Source organism: Gordionus sp. m RMFG-2023, chromosome 1 (genome assembly GCF_954871325.1).
Source record: "Gordionus sp. m RMFG-2023 chromosome 1, tfGorSpeb1-WG-v2, whole genome shotgun sequence".
In the NCBI taxonomy this organism is placed as follows: Eukaryota; Metazoa; Nematomorpha; class Gordioida; order Chordodea; family Parachordodidae; genus Gordionus; species Gordionus sp. m RMFG-2023.
The window spans coordinates 51,348,494-51,374,104 of record NC_088775.1 but is presented as its reverse complement, the minus strand read 5'-3'; the positions used below and the strand labels follow the sequence as shown (position 1 = coordinate 51,374,104).

The 25,611-nt window shown below is 29.2% G+C and overlaps 1 protein-coding gene across 4 annotated transcripts in view; it reads left to right on the top strand.

The window, feature by feature from the left end:
- Nucleotides 1–25,611, top strand: part of LOC135922188 (synaptic vesicle 2-related protein-like) — a 135,725-nt gene that overhangs the window by 20,054 nt on the left and 90,060 nt on the right. For 2 of the 4 annotated variants that reach the window (XM_065456612.1, XM_065456611.1), the window contains exons 5-8: nt 2,942–3,066; nt 6,017–6,080; nt 25,066–25,191; nt 25,311–25,490. In XM_065456612.1, coding sequence (XP_065312684.1) covers nt 2,942–3,066; nt 6,017–6,080; nt 25,066–25,191; nt 25,311–25,490 — 495 coding nt within the window. The remainder of the gene's footprint in view (nt 1–2,941; nt 3,067–6,016; nt 6,081–25,065; nt 25,192–25,310; nt 25,491–25,611) is intronic. The other 2 variants (XM_065456613.1, XM_065456614.1) reach the window with 2 other exon arrangements.

Genomic DNA, 25,611 nt, shown 5'->3' with positions numbered 1-25,611 from the left:
AAAGTTAACTCCTTTAATTTGAAAAACATTTGAGAAAGTTATGATTTTCTACCACAGCATCAAGATGTGCCTGCCACAATATTATCTTAGTGGCCGCTTTAAAATTATCCATAGCTCATTTCAAAAGTGTCAGTTGTGGAATAAACAAAATATGGTCAATAATATATTAAAAAATTGGGAAGATATTGATATGCTCAAATACCACAAGATGGAATTTATGTTATTAATCTATGACATTTTTAGGCAAAATATTTAGCGAAAAATTGCAAGAACTTGATCATTTTTGTGATAATATTGGACTTATGCGCTTTAACTCTCAGGAACTTATATATCAATATAATTGTTAATTATTCGAAATTAATAAATTTTAGGTTATGGAGATTTTGGCAAATAAAGATCCTTGAGGGTGAGCTTCCTATAGATATGGATTTTTTAATTCCAACTATTTCTAGACACATTTTAAAATTAAATGATTTTTCAGATTTAGAATTTTGCCAACCTCTTATACATTCTTTTATACTAGGAATTAAAATTTTTATAATTTTATAAAAATAAATTATATATATTAAATTGCTTTATTGCAGTTAGTTATCAAGTGTTTATAATGGTGATAATATTATTACTGTCGATATTCATCCTGCATTTATATTAAATTGGGAATGGATAAAAAGGGATCTAAATATAGAACTAAACAAAAATTGATTATTTTTATAAGGAAACAAATTCCAAACACAAATATACATACTATAACACCAAAAATGCCTTCCAATAATATAGAAGATTCAGGCGCGTAGCCAGTAATTTTCTACGGCGGGGGGGGGATAATTTTTTAATATTGCAATCATTTTTTGGAGAATTAAAAATTTTATTAGAACGAATCATAGAATTTAAAACAATCATATTTGAAAATATGATAATTTCGAACACAAATAATAAAATATTGGAAAATTCAAAATATAAGAGCGAATATGATAAAATAATATAGCTATATAAGCTCCTTGTAAATCACAATAAAATATAAAATTAAACATTTTATAATGATTTAAATAGTTAATCAAAATTTCATAAATGAAAATTTAGTCTTCTTCGCTATTGCGCCAATTTTTAATAATTTGTTTTGTGTTGGAGATTAGATCTTATGAGTAAAGCTAGTTTATTCAATCAATTTTAAGATGCTGTATTTTTGTTATAAGTTTTTATTCTTGTAATGAAGAAAAGGTCCTCTCATTTGTACTTTATCATTGTCAAAATATACAGTAATTTTAATATATTTGGAAAACTTATAAAATATATTTTAAAGTAAGCAATGCTTCCACTTTTCTTGGAAATTATCTATACAAAGTGTATCTTTCATACTATTTAAATTTTCTATATCAAAATTTGATATATCCTCAGATAAGAGGGAGTTATAAGATTTAGTATTTGTAAATTGAGTAGAGCCATTTGATAAATCAAAACTCGATCATTGATTTAAGTCAAAATTAAATCCAAAATTGGAATAAAAACGGTTATTTTATAATAATCTTCAATTGAGTCCACGTTAGTATTTAAACGATTTGTTGGTCGATGAAAGTCGAGGCTTGTGAATCTCACAATCATAATTTCGCTTTAACCTTAACAATTACATAAATCTCAAGAAATTCCTGGTCGTTATTTAATAACTTGTAATATAATAATAGCATGATTCTCATAACTTCAGCCATATCCATTTTTTTGTAAAATATTGCATAAAATTGTTTAGTAAATACTTTATCGGCAGTTATATTAAATCTAATAATGTATTCGCTTCAGGTGAAATATCTGATTCAGGTGATTCTGATATTTTTCCAAGGGCATACAAAATAAGCTCTTCTAAAAAAATGCTGTAACAGCTAGATGTCGAAGATTCATCTTGTGCGGGCTTTTGCGGTGTCTTTTTTGTAGCACAAGAAGTCTCCGAAATATTATATTCAGAAAATTCTGTCTATTTGTATATCTGAACATTTCAAGTTTTCATAATATTTAAAATTTTCTTATATACTGTTTAAGGTTTAAAAAAATGTAAAAAAAACCAAACTTTATTTTCGTGAGATAAAATATTAATGTACAAGAAATAAATATTAAAATTAATTTTAATTTTGCTAATATTTAGTAGGATATAACCTACTTGAAATTGAATGCTTTGCAATTAACAATTCATAAAGCCCTTTTTTATAAACTGGTCATTGGTTTCTTTATTTGTATAGATATTTTTCAAAAATTCTTTCTACGGAGGTGGAGCGATTTCTCTCAATATAATACCCCTCTTCCTTTTCGTGCTCCTGTTGAAGACTTATTTAGTATTACTAACCAAGGTTTAGGGGAGAGCAAGGCGTATATAGGATTATGCTAAGGGTGGGGTTTTCCTCATATATTTTATTGAAGATATTTAGGTCCACTTATTGTGGGCCTTTGGCGCTATTAGATTCTTATAAAAAAATTTTTGGTTTTTACTTTTTTTAAAATGTTTTTTTTCTAAAAATTTTGAATCATAGTTTTTATTTTAAAAAGTTATTACTAATTTTTCTTTCAAATTTTTTGCAGGGGAAAAAATGTCTATTAACTAGAAACGATATTTACTAGAAGACAATTTTGTAATGGGGAGGGATTTCCTCCTTACCCCTATGGTTACGCGCCTGGGGGAGAGGATTAGTTGTTATCAAATTTAAATTTAGAAAATTCGCTTCTGTTAAGATCAAATAAAAGAATATAATTTTTTGGTGCACCCTTCTCTTTGAATAAAATATAAAAATAAATTAAAATCATTTTTAATTTGGTGTGGGAGGTTGCTCTTTTTAGAAACTCCAGAGCGGGAGTAATCTCCCTTTAAAAAATACCGTTAACTCTGTATTTAATAATTTAGCGGATTGTAATCTTTTATAAGAAATCTTTATTTATCACATCCTTTTTAAATCAATTTTAGGCTCTTCTTATGTGTTCGTTGTTCACCTTTTATTTTGGATTTTTGAGCTCATTCTCGCCCACGTTCTTATGGCTCATACTCTTGCGAGGTCTTACTGGTTTCGGTATTGGAGGCGCTCCCCAATCGTTACATTAATTTTTTAATATATATTTATATAATTTTTGACTACTCTATTATATTCTATCCACATATATTTTGAGATAATTGATGCCATAAATTTTCTTTAAGCAAATTTATAGGGAAAAAATATAATTTAAATAAGTTCGGGATTATTTAAAAAATGATAACTCTAAATATTTATTAAATCACTGCATTACTCAATTCAAGATATTATAACATTTCCATTATTAATAGTCTATGGTCGTTCAATGCATCTCTAGTACATCATATTTTATGATAAATTTTACGCTAAAATTCACACCAAATTCAAATAAAAAAAAATCTCTTTAACGTTAAAACTAATGGTAATAATTAGACCTGCATGCCGCTTCAATTTTCTTCACGCCGAAAAAGCCGCCGATTAAGATAAGCGGCGCGGTCAGACTCGCTGCCGATTTCTTATATGTCGGCGGTGCAGCGATTTGGGTCCACTCTATAGAATATTAAAAAATATCAAAAGGACAAATAAGCTAAAATGGCGAGCAATATGGCCCCTAAAGTTTGAAGTGAGAGAATTTAAAATATTAATATAATTTCCTTCAACTTTATTTTTAAACAATGCAACATATATAGTTACAAATTTTTACCCATAAATGTAAATAAATTTTATGTGCCAATAAAATATAAACAGATTTGTAATAAATTTTGAATTTCATAATATGTTAATAAAAAATAATTTAACCAATCAGCCTAATTTTTTTAAGGTCAACCATAGCTCATTTTTTTTCAATTCTAATTGTTTTGTCCCAAATTTAAATTTTATTTATTTTAATAAAAAGGAAGCAAAACATATTTTTTGCTGGTTTTCTTAATTTGCAATTTTTATCAGACCAATACCAAAAAATAAAATTTTAAGCTAAGTATTTTTAAAATTTATAAACTGACAAGATGGTGTTGATAATGTTTCTATTATATTATGACTGAATAGAGTATTGAGGGTCTATATATATGGGCAAGTTGATCCACTATAATTTTATAATAGAAAATAAAATATCATAATCATTCATATCAGATTTGGTCTGGGTAGGATATGACCCTTTTGATTTATAATAAAATGTGCACCTTTATTTACTATATAAATATAATAATTGTGTAATTAGAATAGCATAAAATATCTGCATGTCATATTTAATTAATAGATTTAAATTTTTTTTTTACCTTATACTTATATAAACTCAAAGTAATATGCTGGTTTGATTATTGAAAAATGGTAATTAGCTTGTAAATTTAATTAAAATAGGCCGTAAATGATAATCACCTTTTTTCACCTTTTCGTAAGGCGACCAAAGGCATAAACATAATCCTAATTAGATACTACGGGACGATAGGGGCGCAGCGTGTGAATTTTTATAATTATATCACGTTTACTCTTCATTTAAATGAAAATTTATATCTGAAATATTTTACACTGGCAACTTGAAACGTCACGCAAAAGCATTATGGTTAAACCATATTATCTGATATCATAGAAGAGGAATTCCACTTAAAAACAAATTAATATAGATGGTAACTCATGCTGGGACAAATGTCAAAGGAAGCGTCAGATTGGGAGATTATTACATAATTTATGCTTAGAGCATGGTCTTCATAATTTAGCTACAGTTGATGGCAAAAAAAATTTTTCAAAAATTAATATTCTGATTAAAAAAAAATTAGAGGAGTCATTTCAGCCCTCAGATATTTAGTATCCGATTTGGAATGTGAAATTGAGGTTTTGTAAATGCTTAAAATCAATTTATGAGACAAGCCATATTGGATATTGATGATTCTGATCCATACCTTTGTGAACATTTTGATATATCTGGGAAAATTGCATTGCACCAACATGCCTAATTAATACGAAAATCTTAAAATTAAATTGCCATACCCACTGGTACAGCATATTATGCTAAAAAGTATCTGAAGTAGTAACAAGACTCCTATAAATATTTTATAAATAAAATAGGATAGGATAACAATATTTGAAACTTTTTACTAACGGAATCTAGTTAACTAACTTTACACATTATTAATCCACTTAGAATGTCAGTTGAATTTCTTTCTTCCCAAAAGAAATCAACAATAAATTTAGGATTATTATTTCGTGTGAAATAGAAACACACATGCAAATTAATAAATCTGATTACTCCGATTTAATTTGTCTAAAAGAAAATATGCAAAAAAGCTTTACAATACGTTTCCAATTATCGAACTTCAAGTAATTATAATATTTTTATTAATAAAAACATATTTTAAAAATTCTATAGCAACACTATAATCATAAAATTATTTGAATATTTAAATTCGAATTCTACGGCATCATTGCAATTTTTAATTAGAAATTTACAACTTTTATAGTATGATAGAAATGCTCAGAATGAGATTCAAGTTGAAGAAAATGGGTAAATATCCAGTTCATATATAGCTAAAATAGCTCGTAAACATTCCCTTCCAAGCAATGATTATAACAACGTTAGCAATCTAGAGCAAGAATGCCATATTTTACTCAGGTAATATAGTATACAAGAGAATGCACTAATATTTTGGAAAAAAGCTACCTAAACTTCCTAGGCTTGTTAATTTAGTTAGGAAGGTTTTTTTTTACCTGCAGCTAGTACACCCATCGAAAAATCTTTTCCATCGCTGGATTAATGCTCAATACAAAAAGGACTTCTTTATGTCCCACGAATCTTGATAAAATACTGACAATATAATTTTATTAAATCTGAATATGGCAAAATCGACGCACCGCCGAACGGCGATAAATTTATTTTAAAATACCGCATCATTGAGGTATAGGCGCACAGATCTAGTTATAATCGATATTTTGCCATTTATTAATAAGAATGAAAGCACACTAGGTATTTTAAATTTTATATACCCAATTTAAAGACTAAAAATTATCGATATACAATATATTTCTATAAAAAAAATTAGGATAACATTGTACTCCGAATTTCTACCGTCGAAATATAGGGCTAAATGCTTGATACTTATAGAGGTTATAATCTTTTTTAAATTTGCATTATAGGCTTCATATACTATATTAACTTGTATGATTTATGAATACTTTATCTTCAATTCATGTTCATGGTAGTCAATAATTGGTAGCACTTTTTAGGCTTTTTTTAGCCCTCCTAACAAGCTTATTAGAAGGTCTTTGGCCGGATAACATTTTTTAAAAATCATTATTTATTAAAATTGTTAACGTACTTTTTTCAGAGTGTTAAACCTTTTGATAAATAGGTTCGCTCCAGTAAGAAAAAATTATAAAGGTTCAGGTTGGGTTAAGGAATTAAATAAATAGACTTGGTTCAAAACTCCGCTAGTAATAACATGTATTTATTTTTTGGGAGAGGTTGGCAAAGGAATGTAGGAAATATTTTTTATTAATGATATTTACCGAAACGTGCATTCCCAAGTCGAAATCCCCCATATGACTATGTCCTAAAAATCCCAAGTATCATATCAGCACCGTGCCGAAACTCATGGCAACCCAGGGCAAAACTAATACGGCGACCCTTTAAAAAACCATGATTTAGTTTGAAAATTTGTATTTTGACAAAAACTAAATTATATGGTAATAACGCATATTTAAAAAGCGAATATAGTGCGTGTACCCTCTATGTAATCACAGGCTTACCATATAATCATTAAAAGCTAAAAAATGATTGTTGAAACATTTATCCCCCTCTCCCTTTTATTTGCAAAAGAGGATGTTATTTTTTGTATTTTTTTAAGTTTATTTTCATTTAGTTTTTTAAAAAATTTTTTTAATTTTACTTTTTAGGCTCTTTAATTGAAGCTAAATAGCCGGCTAAACAGCTGAATGTTCAGTAATAAAATTCTAATTATATCAATGTGTTCATTATCGATATTGATTATTTCTCGCATTTTAGATGTGTCGTCTGATGTACCTTTTTTGAAGTGTTTTAAAAGTGCCTATTTTTGAAAATTAATCATTCAACTTCAGCCCCTAAATCAAATTTGCTTCTCCCATTTTCAAACTTTTTATAGCCTATGAAATTAAAGGTTATATGGCAGGTTATAACAATTCAGTTCACTAAATCAGTTTTTACTATATTAGTCTAGTTTGTCATATTTTAAGCATCTTAAACTTGTATATAATATATAAGTTAAACATCTAATTGTTGAATCTAATTAAAGAACTCAATGAGGGGAATTTAAAGGATAACGATGGTATAAGCATTTTTTTTATCTTAAAGGAAAAGTAATCATGATATCCAAAGAGTGCCTTTTAGGCTATTTCAAAACTCGGACTTTTAAGGATTAACAAAATATAGTTATATCTAATTAATTTTTATAAATATATTTTATTTTTAAAAAATCGTAAATTAAACAATTTATAAATTTTTTTCAAATTTGGTATATATTCTTCTCCGTCGATTTCCAGGGCCAGTTTTCCCTCTGATTTTTCTTTTCCATTTTTGAAGGTCCTGAGCATCAATACACTCCAATTATTTCTATACCTAATATTGCTAGCAATTCCTTGCTAGTTTTTCTCTCTCAGAATACCCCACACATCCATCTAATCATCCTCATCTCTATTCTTTCCTATTTAACTTCGTGGGCCAGATTCATTGCAATGTTTTGCCGCCATAATTAAACAACTCCTCACATAGCTTACTTAAACTTTCCTCCTTAACTTCAGAGAGATTTTTTTATTATTTTGAATAGATGTCTGAACTTCTTCCATACTTGTCTGACCCTTGCAACAACAGCAGAATATGCACCACCATCTGCGTTTAGCATATAACCCAAATAAAAAAACTTATCCACTTTTCCCAGGGTTAAACCATTGCCAATATCCAAACCACTATTTTCTACCTTATAAATATTATGTACCTCTTTTATGCACGTTCTTCAAATAAAGGTCATCTTGCTAACATCAGACTTCATTTTTTCTCGCTATATCTATTACTTACCCATTTTTGGCATCTGGTGCATTTAATTGAATTTCTAGTAACTCCTTTCCCACATATACTATAGGGCCAGTTGCTGAATTCCTTCATCTTCAGAATATCTCCACCATTCATCACCTACATTCATTTTCAAGCCTTTACTTCCATCTACTAATTTTATCCCTAAATTCTTCTTCACTGTTTGCCATTAATACTGGGTCATCGCCATATAATAGCTCCCAGCAAAGTCCTTCACGCATTTCTCTAGCCATCTAATCCATTGATAAATAATAATGGACTCAGCACTCATTGATGAAGTCTACCTTCACTTCAAAGCTTTCACTATCTCCATCATCCGTCTGTACGGCAATTGCTTCCACTAGCCAAACATTCTTCCACACCTGATTTTCTAGTAACCACGTGTGACACCCTATCAAATGATTTTTCCAAATCAAAAAACGCATATCTAATTTTTTTTTCGTAAGATACTACTCCTGTATTTGTCTCACCACAAAAATCATTTGTCGTGCCTTTCCCTGATGTAATAATTGCTTATAAATTTTAGTTTGTTTCCTTATCCGCTTATCAAACACCCTTTCAAATACTTTCATTGCATGTTCTAATAGTGTAATAGCTCTCTAAGACCCACTATCTATAGGATCACCTTTCCTCTTGTATACTGGAATTATTATACTTCGCAAATCCTCAGGAATAGTTCCTTCTGTGACAATTTGTTTGGCTAAATTCATTAACTATTTAATCTCTAGATCATCAGAACCATTAAACATCTCTGACTCCCTTGTTAAACGCGCTGCCTTCTTTTTTCATTTTTTTTATTCCTCTCTTAATTTCGTCTTTGCCTAATTTATACCCAGGATCTTTTACCTTTGCACAACTAACATCATTATCCCATTCATTCTCTTTTTTCAAAAGTCTTTCCATTTAGATCTTTCAGGTGTTTATAATACCACAACTATCAATAACCATTTTTCCTTTCATATTTTTCAAACATTTAACACTTACCACATTTTGCCTCCTTTTTACCATTCTGCCACATTTCCCATTTCTTCCGCGAATTCCATTTCTGCATTTTTTATTCTTGCACTTTGGCTATCAATTTCTTAGCATTTCTTTTCGCCACCTTATAAATATCGTTTATTTTCTTTACGTTAATACCATTCTTTGAAACACCTCCGTTTCTCATCCACAGCTTTCACTACCTCCGGATTCCACCACCATGTCTCCTTATGTCTAGGCGGCCTTTTTTTCATCAATATACCTCAACAATTGTCCTCATCCAGGCTTTTTTCATGACTTCCCACTTGTCATTTACCCCAGATACTTGTGCCACCTCTGCCTCTCTTAGCGCCAATGTCATATTGATTTACGTCTATCACTCCATAAAATTCCAAACCTTCAGTCTTGGCACAAACTTTCTTTTGGCGCCTTAAAATGTGAGATCTCCTATCGATGCTGGTCAATACATTCCTCTCCCGCTACACTTTTACATTTTTTTCTATGCTCCTATCACATCTTTTTACTAACAAATAATCCACTGCACTTTTAGAATTACCCATCTTATAAGTCATCAGCCACGCTGATTCTTAAACATTGTATTACAAACAATTATATCCATAGCATCACTAAAATCTAAAATCCTTTACCCTTCCAGATTTCTCAAGCCGTAACTAAATCCTCCATGTACTTCTTCATAACCCTCACTTTCACTACTCGCTCCCTGTTAATTCAGATAACCAGCCAGGATAATCCCCTCTTCATTTGCCAGTCTCGATGTCATACCCAATAGACTGTCCCAAAATATATCTTTCTCTTCTTCACTTTCCAACCTGAGGAACATATGTTGAAATAGAATCCCGGGAAAAAACCCCGGAAAAAAAACCCCCGGAAAAAAATTCCCCAATAATTTTTTTTCATTTTTATAGAATTCACTTAAGACCTAATAATATAGGTATATTTTTATTTGGCCTACTCTTCATAAAAAAATTCTTAAATAAGAAAAACTGATGTTTAAATTGGTACTGGGAAAAAATGCCTCAGTAAAATAACTATGAATTGTAAAAAATTTTTGCTATAGTAAAAATACAATACCATCTTTATATATGATATTAAATAGACTAAATTTGACATAATAAGAAATGTTTATTTTATTGGTAAATCATGATTATGTATATACAAATTTTATATTTATAATAATATTATATGGGTTGACATCGAATATTGAAGGAAATCGCTTTTATAAAATCTGGAAGGCTTCGCACCCCATCACGGTATTCTTCGCAAAGTTTCTTTAGCTGAATCTGGTTGTTAGAACTCTGCGATTTTGATTTCGATGTCCAACTACCTACGCGCCATCTTTCAAGTTTGGTTTCATCGGCAGCCACCTCGCATTTCATTTTTTTAATGAGTACCCAGATAGATGGGTGTTTATTCTAAACCAGATTAGAAAAACGATGATTCCAACCTTCGCATTGGTTATTTGTTCGTTCTTCATCTCAATTCGTCGTGTTTGGGATTTAGAATTGCTTCTTATGACCTCCCTTGATACTCCATTGACATAATTTTTATCGAAATAATCAAGAATATCCTTACCATTGCTCGGAGTAACCGATCTCAGGAATGTCATTGCATTGCCCATATCACATAACGGAACTAATGCTAAGCTGTTTATCATGCCACAAAAAAACTTAATATCATCGGTCCTGTATTCGTTTTCCAGACCCAGCTTCTGAATTTTTCTATGGGTACTTTGACACAAATGGTAAAAACATCCTCTAATTACGATGTGATCCCCTAATTGGAAAAATAAATATAAATTATTAAACATATTAATAATCATACCAATGATACTCTTAACCGCGGTCATATATAATTTTTATGAATAAAATATTTTTGTAAATTAAAATTTTTTTTTTGTCTTTATATACGGTCATAATACATTTTAATATCTGTTCATTTAACTAGTTGCTGAACAATAATATTTTTTCAATATAAATTATTGCTAGTTAAATATGAGAATGTATAAAAATAATCCCAAGGGTTTTTTTTCCTGGGGGTTTTTTTCCGGGGGTTTTATTTCCTGGGGGGTTTTTTCCGGGGGTTTTATTTCCTGGGGGTTTTATTTCCTGGGGGTTTTATTTCCGGGGTTTTTTTTCCTGGGGGTATTTTTTCCAGGGGTTTTTTTTCCTATTACCGTTGAAATAATATTGTATAGCTTTCTACCAAAAATCATCTTGATAATCAATATCTGGTTATCTAGCCTTATTACTCAATTACTTTGTCCACCCATTTCTCTACAACCAAAACCTCAACACCAGCCTTACCATTGTTATATTTTATATATTTAAAAGGTCAATTTAATTGAATATTTATAGAAGTTAAATTAATAATTATAGAATAAGAATTGATAATAAAAGACAATCATTTATTGACCATATTTTTTATGAAATTTCTTAAAGATATAAAATTGGCGACGAAATAAAAAAAACGCGGTCTTAGGTCAATAAATATTAAATAGAATTGTAGATATTTTTGTTTTAAAAAAAATATATATACATTTTTAGAAATTATAGGTGATATTTCAAAAAATACATTAAACGATTCGTAAAGATGAAATTTCTTTAGATGATTATTTGGATTATATTAAATATATTTTGAATGTAAAGAATATTCCCCCAGATGCAACGTTGAAAAAATTATTCATAAATGGAAGAATAAATATAATAACAGATATAAAAAAATTTCTATTTCCAAGGAAAATTGATAATGTGGTATCGGCAGATATATATAAAATTGCAAAACAACTTTTTAAAGACGAAAGAACTGTCTTGGCATCAAGAATTGATTTTATTAGATTAAGTTGCGGACCAACAGAATCAGTAATGAGTTATTTAAATTATAAAATAACTAGCCCGTGGATGTGAATTTGAAGATAATATAGAACTACGAATTCGTGATCAATTAATCGCTGGATTAAGGATGTCGCGACTAAATAAAGAAATACGTTTAAGATACCCACATACTAGAGACGAAGAGCAACCGTTAAGCTTAAACAAGGTTATAGAAATGGCTTTAGCGACTTAATAAATAATATTAAAATGGTTTATAAAATTAAAGAGACGACTATAATGATAATAATAAACGATTATATCAAAATGATAATAATCGACAGTATAATGATAATAATTATTGCAGTGATAATTAAATATACTTAAAAAGAAAACCAGTTCAAGGTTATAGTAATACCACACAAAAAATAATAATACAAGAAACCCGTGCTATTTTTGTAATCGTTTATATGCTATTCGGAATTGTCCAGCATACGGAAAAACGTGCAGCAAATGTAAGAAATTTAACTACTTTGCCGTGTGTTGTAAAACTGGAGGAAAAATTTACGGTACAAATTACAATAGTAACGACGAAGATTCAGATTTCTCAATAAAAAACAAATACGGACAGTACCCAACAATTATGATATTAATAAACAACCATGAAATTAAAATGGAATATGATACAAGTTCAGCAGTAACCATCATTAATGCAACAATATGGAATAAAATTGGGAGGCCAAAACTTAGAATGGTTAGAGCTCCAACTCCATATGGTAACAATACAATAAAAATTATGAGAGAAGCTTATATTAAAGTTTAATTAGAAGATAAAATAAAATGGCTTCTGTTATTAGTTATAAAAACAAATGATGCAGCGCTATTTGAATTTCCATGGACTAGAGAATTTGATCTATCGTTACCAACAAAAGTATAAGTCATTATATTATGATCAGCAATAAATATAATAATAATGGTTATGCAGGCGTGAATATTAAAAAACTATATAAAGAATTTGCTACTGTGTTTGATAATATAAAACTATAATTATTAGAAAATACAAAACTAATAGCTCTACCAGCAAGAAGAGTACCATTGCCTTTAAAAGAAAAATTGAAAATGAACTGTAACGTTTGGAAGAAAATAACATAATAAAGAAAATAGATCCATCAACAATAAGATTAACCTGGAGTACTCTAATGGTAGTGGTACGTAAAACTTCTGAAGAACTACGATTATGTGGTGATTTCAAAGTAACATTGAATAAATTTTAAAAGACTATCACATTCTACTAACGTTTGAAGAATTAATCACAAAGATCATTAATGAAAATAGGTATACAACATTAGATCTAAAAGTAAAGTGCATATCTACAAATCAGCATTGACGAAGAATCGCAAGAATTATTAAATATGGTAACACCAAATGGATACTACCCTATTTACGAATACCTTTTGGTATAGCTACAGCACCAATAATATTTCAACGATATATAGACGATTTACTGGCTGACTGTAAAGATACAGCAGTTTATTTAGACGATGCTATAATCACAGGAAAAAATGATACAGAACATGTAGAAAATATAAAACAAGTCCTCAAAAAATTACAAAATGCCGGATTAAACGCCAAGACAAGCAAAATAATTTTAGAAAAAGTATCTACATAGATGTAAATGGAATTCACCGAGATAAAAACAAAATTATAGCAATACAAAAATATCCAACTCCAAAAGATAGACATGATATATCATCATTTTTAGCCGAATTACATAATAAGACTAGTAAAAATGTTAAATGGAATTGTACTAAAAAGATGATACATTATTTGAAAGAGCAAAAGGAATAGTAACAGAACAAAATACTATACAGTTTTATAAACCGGACCTCTAGTTAATATTATAAACAGATGCATTTAACCAAGGATTTGAGCTTACTTCAGCAAAAATATAATAACGGAGACGAATTTCCCATAGCATACACCTCAAGAACCTTACAAAACATATAAAAGAATTATTCTACAATAGACAAAGAAGCTTAAGCAATAATAAAAGGCGTAGAAAAATTTCATAACTATATGTATTAACGTAGTTTATAATACGAACGAACCATATCAAATAAAGATATATGGCAATAAAAGAGATTTAATATTAACAAATCAATGATTTACGTTGGGCCTATAAATTATCCGCATATGATTACGATATTATATACAAGAAAGGCGCTAATAATATAATAGCAGATGCTTTATCGCGAAATCCAATAGAGAAAAATGATGACAGAATAGCAAGCGAAAGTGAATTATATAAGAAATCTTACTTATAACACATTAACTCTTCTAGAAAAGAACTTAGAGAAGAAACCGCAAAAGATCCAATCTTAAGAAGAGTTAAAATATTAATAAATGGTACAAATAATCAAGCACCAGAATTACAAGCTTATACAAGAATTGAAATAGAAAATGACGACGGTATTTTGTTTTGGAATGGCAGATTAATCATTCCGTACTCACTTCAAAATAGAGTTTTACATATATTGCATATGGGACATCCGGGTATTACATCATGAAATCCATTACGAGACATATATGGTGGAAACAATTTGATAAAGATGTTGAAAAACTAGTTAACAGCTGTATAGGATGTCAAAAATAACGCAGAGATACGCTAGGTGTTGGTGTTACCATATATCCGTATCCGTCATCACAATCCTGGGAAATAGAAGGAAGGATAATAAATTTAAAGCTAAATTCTCTTATAATGTAGAAGAAAAAGAAAAAAAAGTACGAAAACACGCCGACCAACTACTAACAAGGTAAGAACTAGTTGAATCGAATTAATAATAATAGATAACAATATAAAGTTAGAAGAAGATAAAATTGTAGAAACAATTAAACCAAGTCAAGAAGATTTCAAAACCGATATTCAACGAGGGAACAAAAGCAAAGAAATAGATTAATAGACGAATTTGAACTTGGTAGGAAATAAAATATGTTATATTTTATATATTTTAGAAGGTTATAATATTCAGTTATTTGAATAATATATTTGTCATACAATAATATAACGTATTTATATTTAAATTATAGAATAGTATATATATGTCGTAATTTTTAAAGAGATCATGACTATCCGGGATCTTCACGGGATTTTAAGGGGTGTAAAATTAAGGATTGATAATTATCACGTTTTAATCGTGATAAAGAGGAATCTTATTTTAAAAGCGTTTTCCACGAGTTTAGTTGCGTTTTTTAATTTTCAATTTTGTTTTATATGGCCTTATGTTATAAGATATGTCTAGTATAGGGTATCAATCGATAGCTAATCAAAAGATCTATTCAACTGAAGGTCAATTTCTCCCCCATAATGGGCGGTCTAGGGGGGTAGGAGTGGGGGGGGTGTAAAAAATAATTTTTTTGATATGGGTATCAATCGATAGCTAATCAAAAGATCTATTCAACTTAAGGTCAATCTCTGTCCCATAATGTGCGGTCTAGGGGGTAGAGGTGGGGGGGGTGTAAAAAATAATTTTTTTGATATGGGTATCAATCGATAGCTAATCAAAAGATCTATTCAACTGGAGGTCAATCTCTGCCCCATAATGGGCGCTCTAGGGGGTAGGGGGGGGTGTTAAAAATAATTTATTTTGATATGGGTATCAATCGATAGCTAATCAAAAGATCTATTCAACTGGAAGTTAATCTCTGCCCCATAATGGGCGGTTTAGGGGGGTGGGGGCGGGTGTAAAAATAATTTTTTTGATATGGGTATTAAATAAAAGCTAATTTTAATATGGTTTGACTGAAAGTCTCTATTCTTGGTCTTGATCGGTATGACTTGGTCTGGGGGGGGGGGTGTTGGGGGTGTAAAAAATAATTTTTTTGATATGGGTATCAATCGATAGCTAATCAAAAGATCTATTCAACTGGAGGTCAATCTCTGCCCCATAATGGGCGGTCTAAGGGGGTAGAGGTGGGGGGAGGTGTAAAAAATAATTTTTTTGATATGATATTAAATAAAAGCTAATTTTAATATCGTTTGACTGAAAGTCTTTATTCTTGGTCTTGATGGGTATGATTTGGTCTGAAAATTGGAAATATAATATTATGGAAAGATAATTATACTACAAACTCGATATCGAAAATATTTTAACCAGACTACCTTCGTTCATTTCATATTTAATAGATAGGAAGAAGCAAGAGAATGCTTATAAGAATAAAATAAAAAAGATAAAATTTTGCATTGGGGATCACGCACTGATCCCAATAAATAAAAATGATAGATATAATCTATGCCCCAAAAATATTGAGGCCGAAATTATACATATGGAGGGCGAGAAATTATGGGTTGGAACTAATTTGGGAAAAATTGATTCCCCATTTTTAAAAACGAACATTCATAAATCAATAAAATTTACCAATTTTACCATTCCTAATAAGACTATCTCCATAATAACAGCATCAAGAAGTACATCTTGTGGTAGTTTTGAATCAATTTGCAATTGCCAAAAAAGTTGCAACAATAAGAGGTGAATAAGACGATCTCCATAATAACAGCATCAAGAAGTACATCTTATGGTAGTTTTGAATCAATTTGCGATTGCCAAAAAAGTTGCAACAATAAGAGGTGTCAATGTTTTAAAAATGGCATTAATTGTTCCACAAAATGTCACTTAAATATTATTTGTGTAAATAATAAATAATTGTTCATATATTTTAAATTAATTATCGAACAATAAAATATGTTGTTGATTATATGGCTTGAAAAAAAATATTATAATATAGATGATTTGCTTATAAAGAAGTGCAATAATTTATTACTGCTATAAGAAAAATTTATGTCATTTTAGAATTTGTGAATCGATGGTTTCAAATTTAGCCGAAATTTTGAGATTTAAAAATATTACAAATTAGATTAAGTTGCTAGCAAATAATTTTATCATTAGGCTACAATGAGTTTATAAATAGCAATGACTATATTTAACCTATAATTGTATTTAATAATGAAGTCTAAATGTATTTAACTTTTATTTAATACCCATGTTTATGTTCTGTTTAATTACTATTTGTTAGATATCCATAAAAATTCACTATTTTATGGCCAGTTGAAATATAGTATGTTTAGACTAGGCCAGAAAATCAACTTTCACCTAACTCATCTAACTCAAAAACTATTATAGATGCTCTAATTTTTTTTAAAGATTAAGAATTGAGCTATACATTGATATTAATTTTTGATTGATATATTACCTTTAAATGTTTTCTCAAGTTGAAGCAACTAGTTTTGTTTGATGATAAAACCTCCCACATCTTACAGCAAAATTTATATATTGTGTTAATTTTTTTTATCGAGATTAAAATAATTTGTGAATTAAGGATTAGGAAATTCCATATCATCATCATTTTCAAGGGATATTCCTTTGTCGATATGATCTGTACCAAAATTATTTACATTATCATACTATACTGTCGACATTTAAAAATTTTTATTTTTTTGAAATATATATTTTGCATATTTTTAAATGTAATTGTAAATTTAAATTTTAAAATAAAATAATATTAAAAGATTATGATTTATATTAATTTTTGTTATTTATTTAGTAACGAGCTACCGTTATCTCTCTTTTTATAAAAATGTTGCACGCTAAAGATATCGATACTAAAAAAAATAGCTATGGAATATCGTACTAATATAGAACACTGCATATTATATATTTCAGGTTCAGGATTGGAACCGAAAAAAGATTTAAAAAATTGTTTTATTTTCATTCTCTTTATTCTATCCAACTAGACATTTTGTTAATATGTTGACCCCCCCCCCCTCCCAGACCAAGTCATACCTATCAAGACCAAGAATGAAGACTTTCAGTCAAACCATATTAAAATTAGCTTTTATTTGATACCCATATCAAAAAAATTATTTTTTACAACCCCCACCCCAACCCCCCTCCAGACCGCCATTATGGAATAGAAATTGACCTTCAGTTGAATAGATTTTTAGATAAGCTATCGATTGATACCCATATCAAAAAAAATTATTCTTTACAACCCCCCCCCCCCTCCCAGACCGCCTATTATGGGGTAGAAATTGACCTTCAGTTGATTAGATCTTTTGATTAGCTATCGATTGATACCCATATCAAAAATAATTATTTTTAACAACCCCCCCCCCCCCCCTTTATACCACCTCCAGATCGCCCATTATGGGGCAGAGATTGACCTTGGGTTGAATAGAATTTTGATTAACTATCGATTGATACCCATAATTATTTTTTACACTCCCCCCCCTCCCCACCCCTACCCCCTATACCGCCCATTATGGGGCAGAGATTGACTTCCAGTTGAATAGATCTTTTGATTAGCTATCGATTGATACCCTATACTAGACATATCTTATATCATAAGGTCAAAAAACAACATTGAAAATTAAAAAACGCAACGAAACTCGTGGAAAACGCTTTTAAAATGAGATTCCTCTTTATCACGATTAAAACGTGATAATACTGTATAGTTCTTTATCCTTTAAAAAATGGAAATTTTAAAGGGATCCCTTTAAATCCCGTGAAGATCCCGGATAGTCATGATCCCTTTAAAAATTACGACATATATAAATATATATCATAGACCTGCAGAGGTACCATTTGCACGGCCCGGCCCGGTTTTAAATTTTTTAGGCCCGGCCCGGCCCGGCCCGTATATTTAAAAAAAAATTTTTTACGGCCCGGCCCGGATTTAAAAATTAAGGCCCGGCCCGGATATTTTTTAAAAAAATATTTTACAGCCCGGCCCGGCCAGGTTTTAAAAATTTAAGGCCCGGCCCGGATATTTTTTTAAAAAAAAATTTCAGGCTCGGCTCGGAATTTTTTAAAATTATATTCGACCTGGTATATACAAAAATTCACCTATGAGGTATTTTACCATATTTTTCAGCGAGTATTATCGCTTATTATTTAAAAAATACATGTAAAAAGCTAATATTTTGAGAATATTATATTGAATTTATAAAAATTATAAATAAAAATGGATATTTTGAGCATATACTATATTTTATATTGCATTTATAAAATAAAACTAATATTCATAAAAATGGTAATAATATTTGTCATATACTATATTTTATATTACATTTAAAAAAAAAACCTATTATTTAATTTATAAAAATGGAAAATATTTTGAGAATATAATATATTGTATTTAATTTACTATATAATTTATAAAATAAAAATAAATCGCTATTTAAAAAAATGCATGTATAATAAATAGTATTTTGAAAATATAATCTAATTGCACAATATTAATATAATTTATTTTATAATATAAATTTTTAACAAAAGAAGATAATTGTATTATATAATATTGTAAAAAAAATAATTAAAAATGTTGGATTAAAAACTTTCATGACTCAAGGTAAATATAATAAATGTATTATATAATATTGTAAAAAAAATAATTAAAAATGTTAAATTAAAAACTTTCATGACTCAAGGTAAATATAATAAATGTAATAAATATTTGACATTTTGCAAAGTAAAAAACCAGCATGATTGTCGAAACCCTATACTCAAGAAAGATATTAAAAATTCACAAATTATCATGAAGAAAGAGAAGCATATCTACCTTTTCAGGTTGAAGATTACTTCTTCTTTCTTCAAGAATTCTCCCAGTAGTGGAAAAATTCCGCTCACAGCTTGCACTTAAAGAAAGAATTGCCATTTTGCTAAAATTGGAAATTCGCTTTGATGAGCCGCCCACCACTCTAACAAATTATCCACCTTAAAAGTTTTATCTATTATTTATGTAATTATAATATTCATCATCCGGTATTGACATATTACCAGAATTACCATCGCCCCATTTGTCATAAAACGATTCAGTTTGTTTAACAACAGTCGTAATTTGACTGGACGATGGTATTTCATTTATTTCCTGAGCCTCTTGTAATTTAATATAATCTTTTATATAGTTTTCCGTCATTTTGCGATCTGTCCTTGACTACATACTTAATTGCTTGAATTTGGGACAGAGAAAAAGAGAAATAAAATGATACTTGTGTAAAACAAATTTTTCAATTAAAAAATGCTTTATATTAAGTAAAATCAATTTTATTTCTCCTTTTCGCTTTGAAAGGTATTACAAACTTTAAGAAGTGATATTCCTTTATTTGATTGTTTTGGTAAAATATATTCTAAAAATTTAGATATGAATTATAAAAAAATATATTAATACTTTGAATAAATTTGCAGGAAATTAATAATTAGATCGATCTGTGGGTTGTTAGGTAGTGTTAACCATCACCCAATATTATATTAATCATAACTATAATATAATATAATCTTATAACTATTAACTCATAATGTAAAAATTTTTATAAAAAATATTAAGGCCCGGCCCGGGTTTAACAATCTTAGGCCCGGCCCGGATATATTTAAAAAAAATTTTTTAGGCCCAGCCCGGATATGTTTAAAAAAATTTTTTTAGGCCCAGCCCGGCCCGGGTTTATTTAAAAAATTTAAAATACGGCCCGGGTTTAGGGCAGGGCCTGCAGGTCTCTGATATATATACAAGAATTGATAATAAAAGACAAATCATTTATTGACCATATATTTTATGAAGTTTCTTAAGGATATAAAAACCATTACTTCCTTGCCAAAAAAAATTTGTACTCACTTATCCTGTCAATCGTTCTTGCGCCATTACCTTTCCATTGATCTCTTGTATGCAACACACATTTATATGCCTTTTCTGTAATACATTGACCACTTCTCCCGCTCTTCTCGCCATGCTCCTAACATTCCGTGTTGCAACCCTTACTCTATCCCCCGTAAACTGGTTTCTCCACTTATTATCAAGTCGTTTATGGCCGTCATATGTTTCATTCTCACGAATCGTGGCTCCACCAGGTTTCCCATCCTTATTTTTGTCGTAGGTATATGAGGAGGCCCACTGGGTACTTTGGGCTGTACCCCGCCCATGCTTTGTTGTAATCATTAGGAAATTTGGTAGTAAGGTTTTTACAATCGGATGCCCTTCTTGACATCAACCCCTTTAAGTGGTTTTTACATTCCGTCGAGGAGACGGTGATCCTATTCTAGACAACAGGGAACCTTTTAGACCTCCATTAGCCGCCAAAAGACTTTGCCACTCCCCCGTCACAATGTGAAGATTGAATTTTGGGAGATATAAGAAACTAATGCAATTTTACCATTGGGCCTTGTTCAAAATGAATTGTATTTTGAATATTTCTTTAATCTTAGTGCCAAATTTGGACATTTTTCCGTTGACTAGTTTAGTGGGTAAGGGGTCATTCCATGTAAAATGAGCAAAAAAATCAAGATTTTCGGCCGACCCCTTTCAATTTCGATAAAAAGTTGTAGACTGGTTATATATGTTCCCATTAGATTATAAAGAAAATTTTAGCGCATTAGCAACTATATTAGCGGAGATAATCGGGGTTAAAGGTCCAAAAAACGCCTTTTTTTTCATTTTACTGATGTTAAATAATTAGTTTTTAATTTAAAACTAAATATGATCAAATATTGAATCTAATATCAATAGCTAAGTTAATAATTGATAATTATGGCGAAAACATTAAAATTAATTTTTTTTAAAATATGTGTCATCTTATGATCAGTTCAAAATTTGAAATTAATATTTCGAAATATATATGATCTTCGATTTTTAATTTTTTAAGAAATATTATCCGTTTACTATTTTTTTAAATAATTTCTTTAACAATTAGTTTGGCTGGATATTTATTTAAAAAAATATTGCGATTTATATACTTTAAAAAAATAGATAGCGCTATATATAATAGTTTTAATATGTTAAAATTCATTTTTTTTATTGATTAAAAATATTTTAATGTATAATATATCATAAAATTTGATTATATAACTTTGTAAACCTTATTCCCCTGAGATATTCGCAGGATAAAAAATTTTAATAATTTTTTTAATATTTCAATATAAATTAAAAATAATTATAAAATCGGACTAGCGCACGAACAAAAAAGCAGGATTAAAGGATTGCATGAAAATTATTAAGCGAAAAATCGAAAATCACAATAATTACCAGGCCTACCCCCCCCCCCCCTCCCCCCCCCCCCCCCCCACCGCCCACCCAACAAAGTCATACCCATCAAGACCAAGAATGTTATGAAATTCTCATTATCTTACATTATTAAAATAACCAGAGATAAAGAAAATTTCAAAGATTTTGAAAAATTTTTTAAGCAATAAAAATAACAAAATTATAGTTCTGATGAAATAAGGCGTCTCATGACTGGAATAAAAGACTGTGTATCTGTTAAAGGCGAGAAAGAATCAGTCCAAATACTTATATTAAATAATCTTAAAGAAATATTCAAGATGTTTAAGGAAGAATACCCAAATATATCAATTGGATTCTGTAAATTTGCCGAACTTAGACCAAAAAACTGTATTTTAGTTGGAGCTAGTGGCACACACACTGTTTGTGTGCGCCATTCATCAGAATGTAAAATTAATGACAAATGTAATAGCTGAAATTACAGCAGGAGAAGATTACTGTACAAATTCTTATAACTATCTTTTGGCGCAAATTATTTGTAATCCATCTCAGCCAAAATGTTATTTAACAAATTGTGATCAATGCCCTGGTATAGAATCTCTTAAGGGCCAATTATACCAGTTGTTTCAGAGAAATCGTATAGAATATGTCACGTTTAAACAATGGATCACGGTGGATAGAGCAAATCTTGAAACTATTATAAAGTCCATTGATGATTTCATCGAATATCTATTAGAAAAAGTTCAAATTTTACTGCGTCACTCATTTATAGCTAAACACAAAGTTTATTTTTGAAGAATTCCAAAGAAAATTTAAGGGGAATTTTTAACAATTCTAGATTATTCAGAGAATTATTCCTTCAATTTACTAGATGAAGTTCAGGGATTTCATTGGAACAACGTGCAGGCCACTATACATCCATTTGTTGCCTATTATAAATCTGGAGAAGAATTAAAAAATATATATTTTGTTATTTTGTCTGAATCATTAAGCCATAATACTAGTGCAGTCCACCTTTATCAAAAAAAAATTTATTAAATTCTTAACAGCCAAATTTAATTCTAAACCAGAAAATATAATATATTTTTCAGATGAAGCCGCGTCTCAATACAAGAATTGCAAAAATTTTCTGAACATATGCCTCCATAAATACGATTTTAATATTCCTGCCGAATGGCATATCTTTGCCACTGCTAACGCCAAAAATGCATGTGACGGTATCGGAGGAACTGTCAAAAGATTAGTTGCAGAGCTAGTCTTCAAAGGCCAAATAAAAATCAAATCCTAACCCCATTAGAATTATATAATTATGCTTAAGAAAATATTAATGGAATTCAATTTGAATATGTATCCAATCAAGAATATATCGAAGAGGAATTAACCCTTCGTAAAAGATTTGATTCTGCACTGCCCATTCATGGTACCCAAAAAATTTACGGGGTATTGATCAAAATAGACTAAAAACTAAAATATATTCAAATTCCAAAAAATATAATATAAAATAAGTTTCGTTTTTAAATGAGAAAATTATATTTTAAAATATTAATAGATATATTACTGTGTATATGAAGATAAATGTGGTTAGGATATATAATCGATAAAAATGATACAAATGAAAAAGTAAAATCCGATTTTTACACCCTTGTGGACCTTCAGCCTCATTTAAATTTCATCTGAAAGATGATATTTTAGTGTTGCCTAAATCTCATATTCTCTCGCTGGTCAGTCCTTCTACTCACACTAGTCGAACATATATATTATCTCCTGAAGAAATCTCAAGCTAGCCAGGCTTTGTATTCCTTTAGATGAAGTAAGATTTAATTAATTTATAAACTATCTTAATTAGGTAAAATTTGTGAAGATTTTAAAAATTTATGATCTGAATTACAAATAAATATATATAATGCACATTGTAATCGATTTAGTATGATATATATACATTAAAATATTTTTATTCAATAAAAAAAATGAATTTTAACATATTAAAACTATAATATATAGCGCCATCTATTTTTTTAAAGTATAAAAATCGCAATATATTTTTAAATAAATATTCAGCCATGCTAATTGTTGAAGAAATTATTAAAAAAATTGTAAACGGATAATATTTCTTAAAAAAATTAAAAATCGGAGATCATATACATTTCTAAATATTAATTTCAAGTTTTCAACTGACCATAAGATAACCCATATTTTATCAAAAATTAATTTTGATGTTTTCACCATAATCATCAATTATTAACTTAGCTATTGATATTAGATTCAATATTTGATCATATTTAGTTTTAAATTAAAAACTAATTATTTAACATCAGTAAAAAGCAAAGAAAGATGTTTTTTGGACCTTTAACCCCTCCGCTAATATAGTTGCTAATGCGCTAAAATTTTGTTTATAATCTAATGGGAACATATATAACTAGCCTACGATTTTTTATCGAAAGGGGTCGGTCGAAAAGTGATTGATTTGTCATGGAATGACCCTAAGGTTAATTTCTTTAAAAATATAATTTACATTTTAGAAGTTTTTGGCGGCCCTTAAAATCGTCTTTTGGCCATCCTGAGCGGCTGCCCCTCTAGCTCCTGTTCACTGCAAGGGCCTGCCAATTGAATAACTTAATATAAGGTTAAAAAAAATATTTCATTTAAGAAAAAATTGAAGATTAAACCCAATTTTTTGCAACTCTTTTACAATTAAAATTTGTCCAATCTTATATTTTGATAGTTGAAACTTTCAAAATGCTTATATATTTAAATTTAAGGTCAAGATAACTGATTTATTTTGACGTTTTTATTAAATCTTTTCAATTTCTTTAAAAACTATGATTCTCATCTGATCGGAATCGATGATCAGCGTTTTAGGAATTATCCTATTATTGTCAATTCGATTCATTTTTTATAATCAATTCAAATCTTATCTAGCAATTTAAAATATAATTTTTTTTAAATATGGAAATTTTTCACCAAACCTTTAAATTTTTAAACTTTATATAAGAACTTTACATTAATGAACCAAAGGAATTTGTATTCCGCTATCAGGCAAAATAGTACTTTTGAATACTGGTGGCACAATGATAATAAAGTAATATTTAAAAACACTATTACTCTGTTGAAATTCAAGTTGACTCTAGAACCGAATTTAAATATTTGATTATTACATTGTTACATTATAAATAAGATATTTTGGGGTTTGGGGACGTGCTTCGAAGTTTTGCTTGCTCTGATCATTATGCCCACTTTAGGTTGGCCATGGCTTTTAGCCTTCTCAAGCTTGCCCCTTCTTTTGTTCTCCTGTTTTTCATTGGTATGCCCACATTTTTACAATTCCTATATTTTATTAGAATTATTGATTATAGAATTATTTTATTTTTGAACTAATCATAAAATATGATTATTTATTAAATAAATATTTTATATCCTAAGTGGTTGCCAGAGAGCGCCAGGTATCACGTGGCTTGTAAAGATTTTAAATCGGCTTACAAAGTAATCGAACGAATAGCCAAGGAGAATAAAAGACCTTTGCCTATAGGAACTCTGGTTGGAGATGATGATGTGGTAGATCAAAACCCAACCGAAAATCCCAGCACTTTCAGTGATACCACGGTTTTATTTTCGTTAGAAATCTACCCAATTCTTTTCAACTCTCATTAATAAATTTTACATATAAAATATTCTGAAGCATCACTGTTGTTTAGGATTTTGACGTTTTATTTATCACCTATTT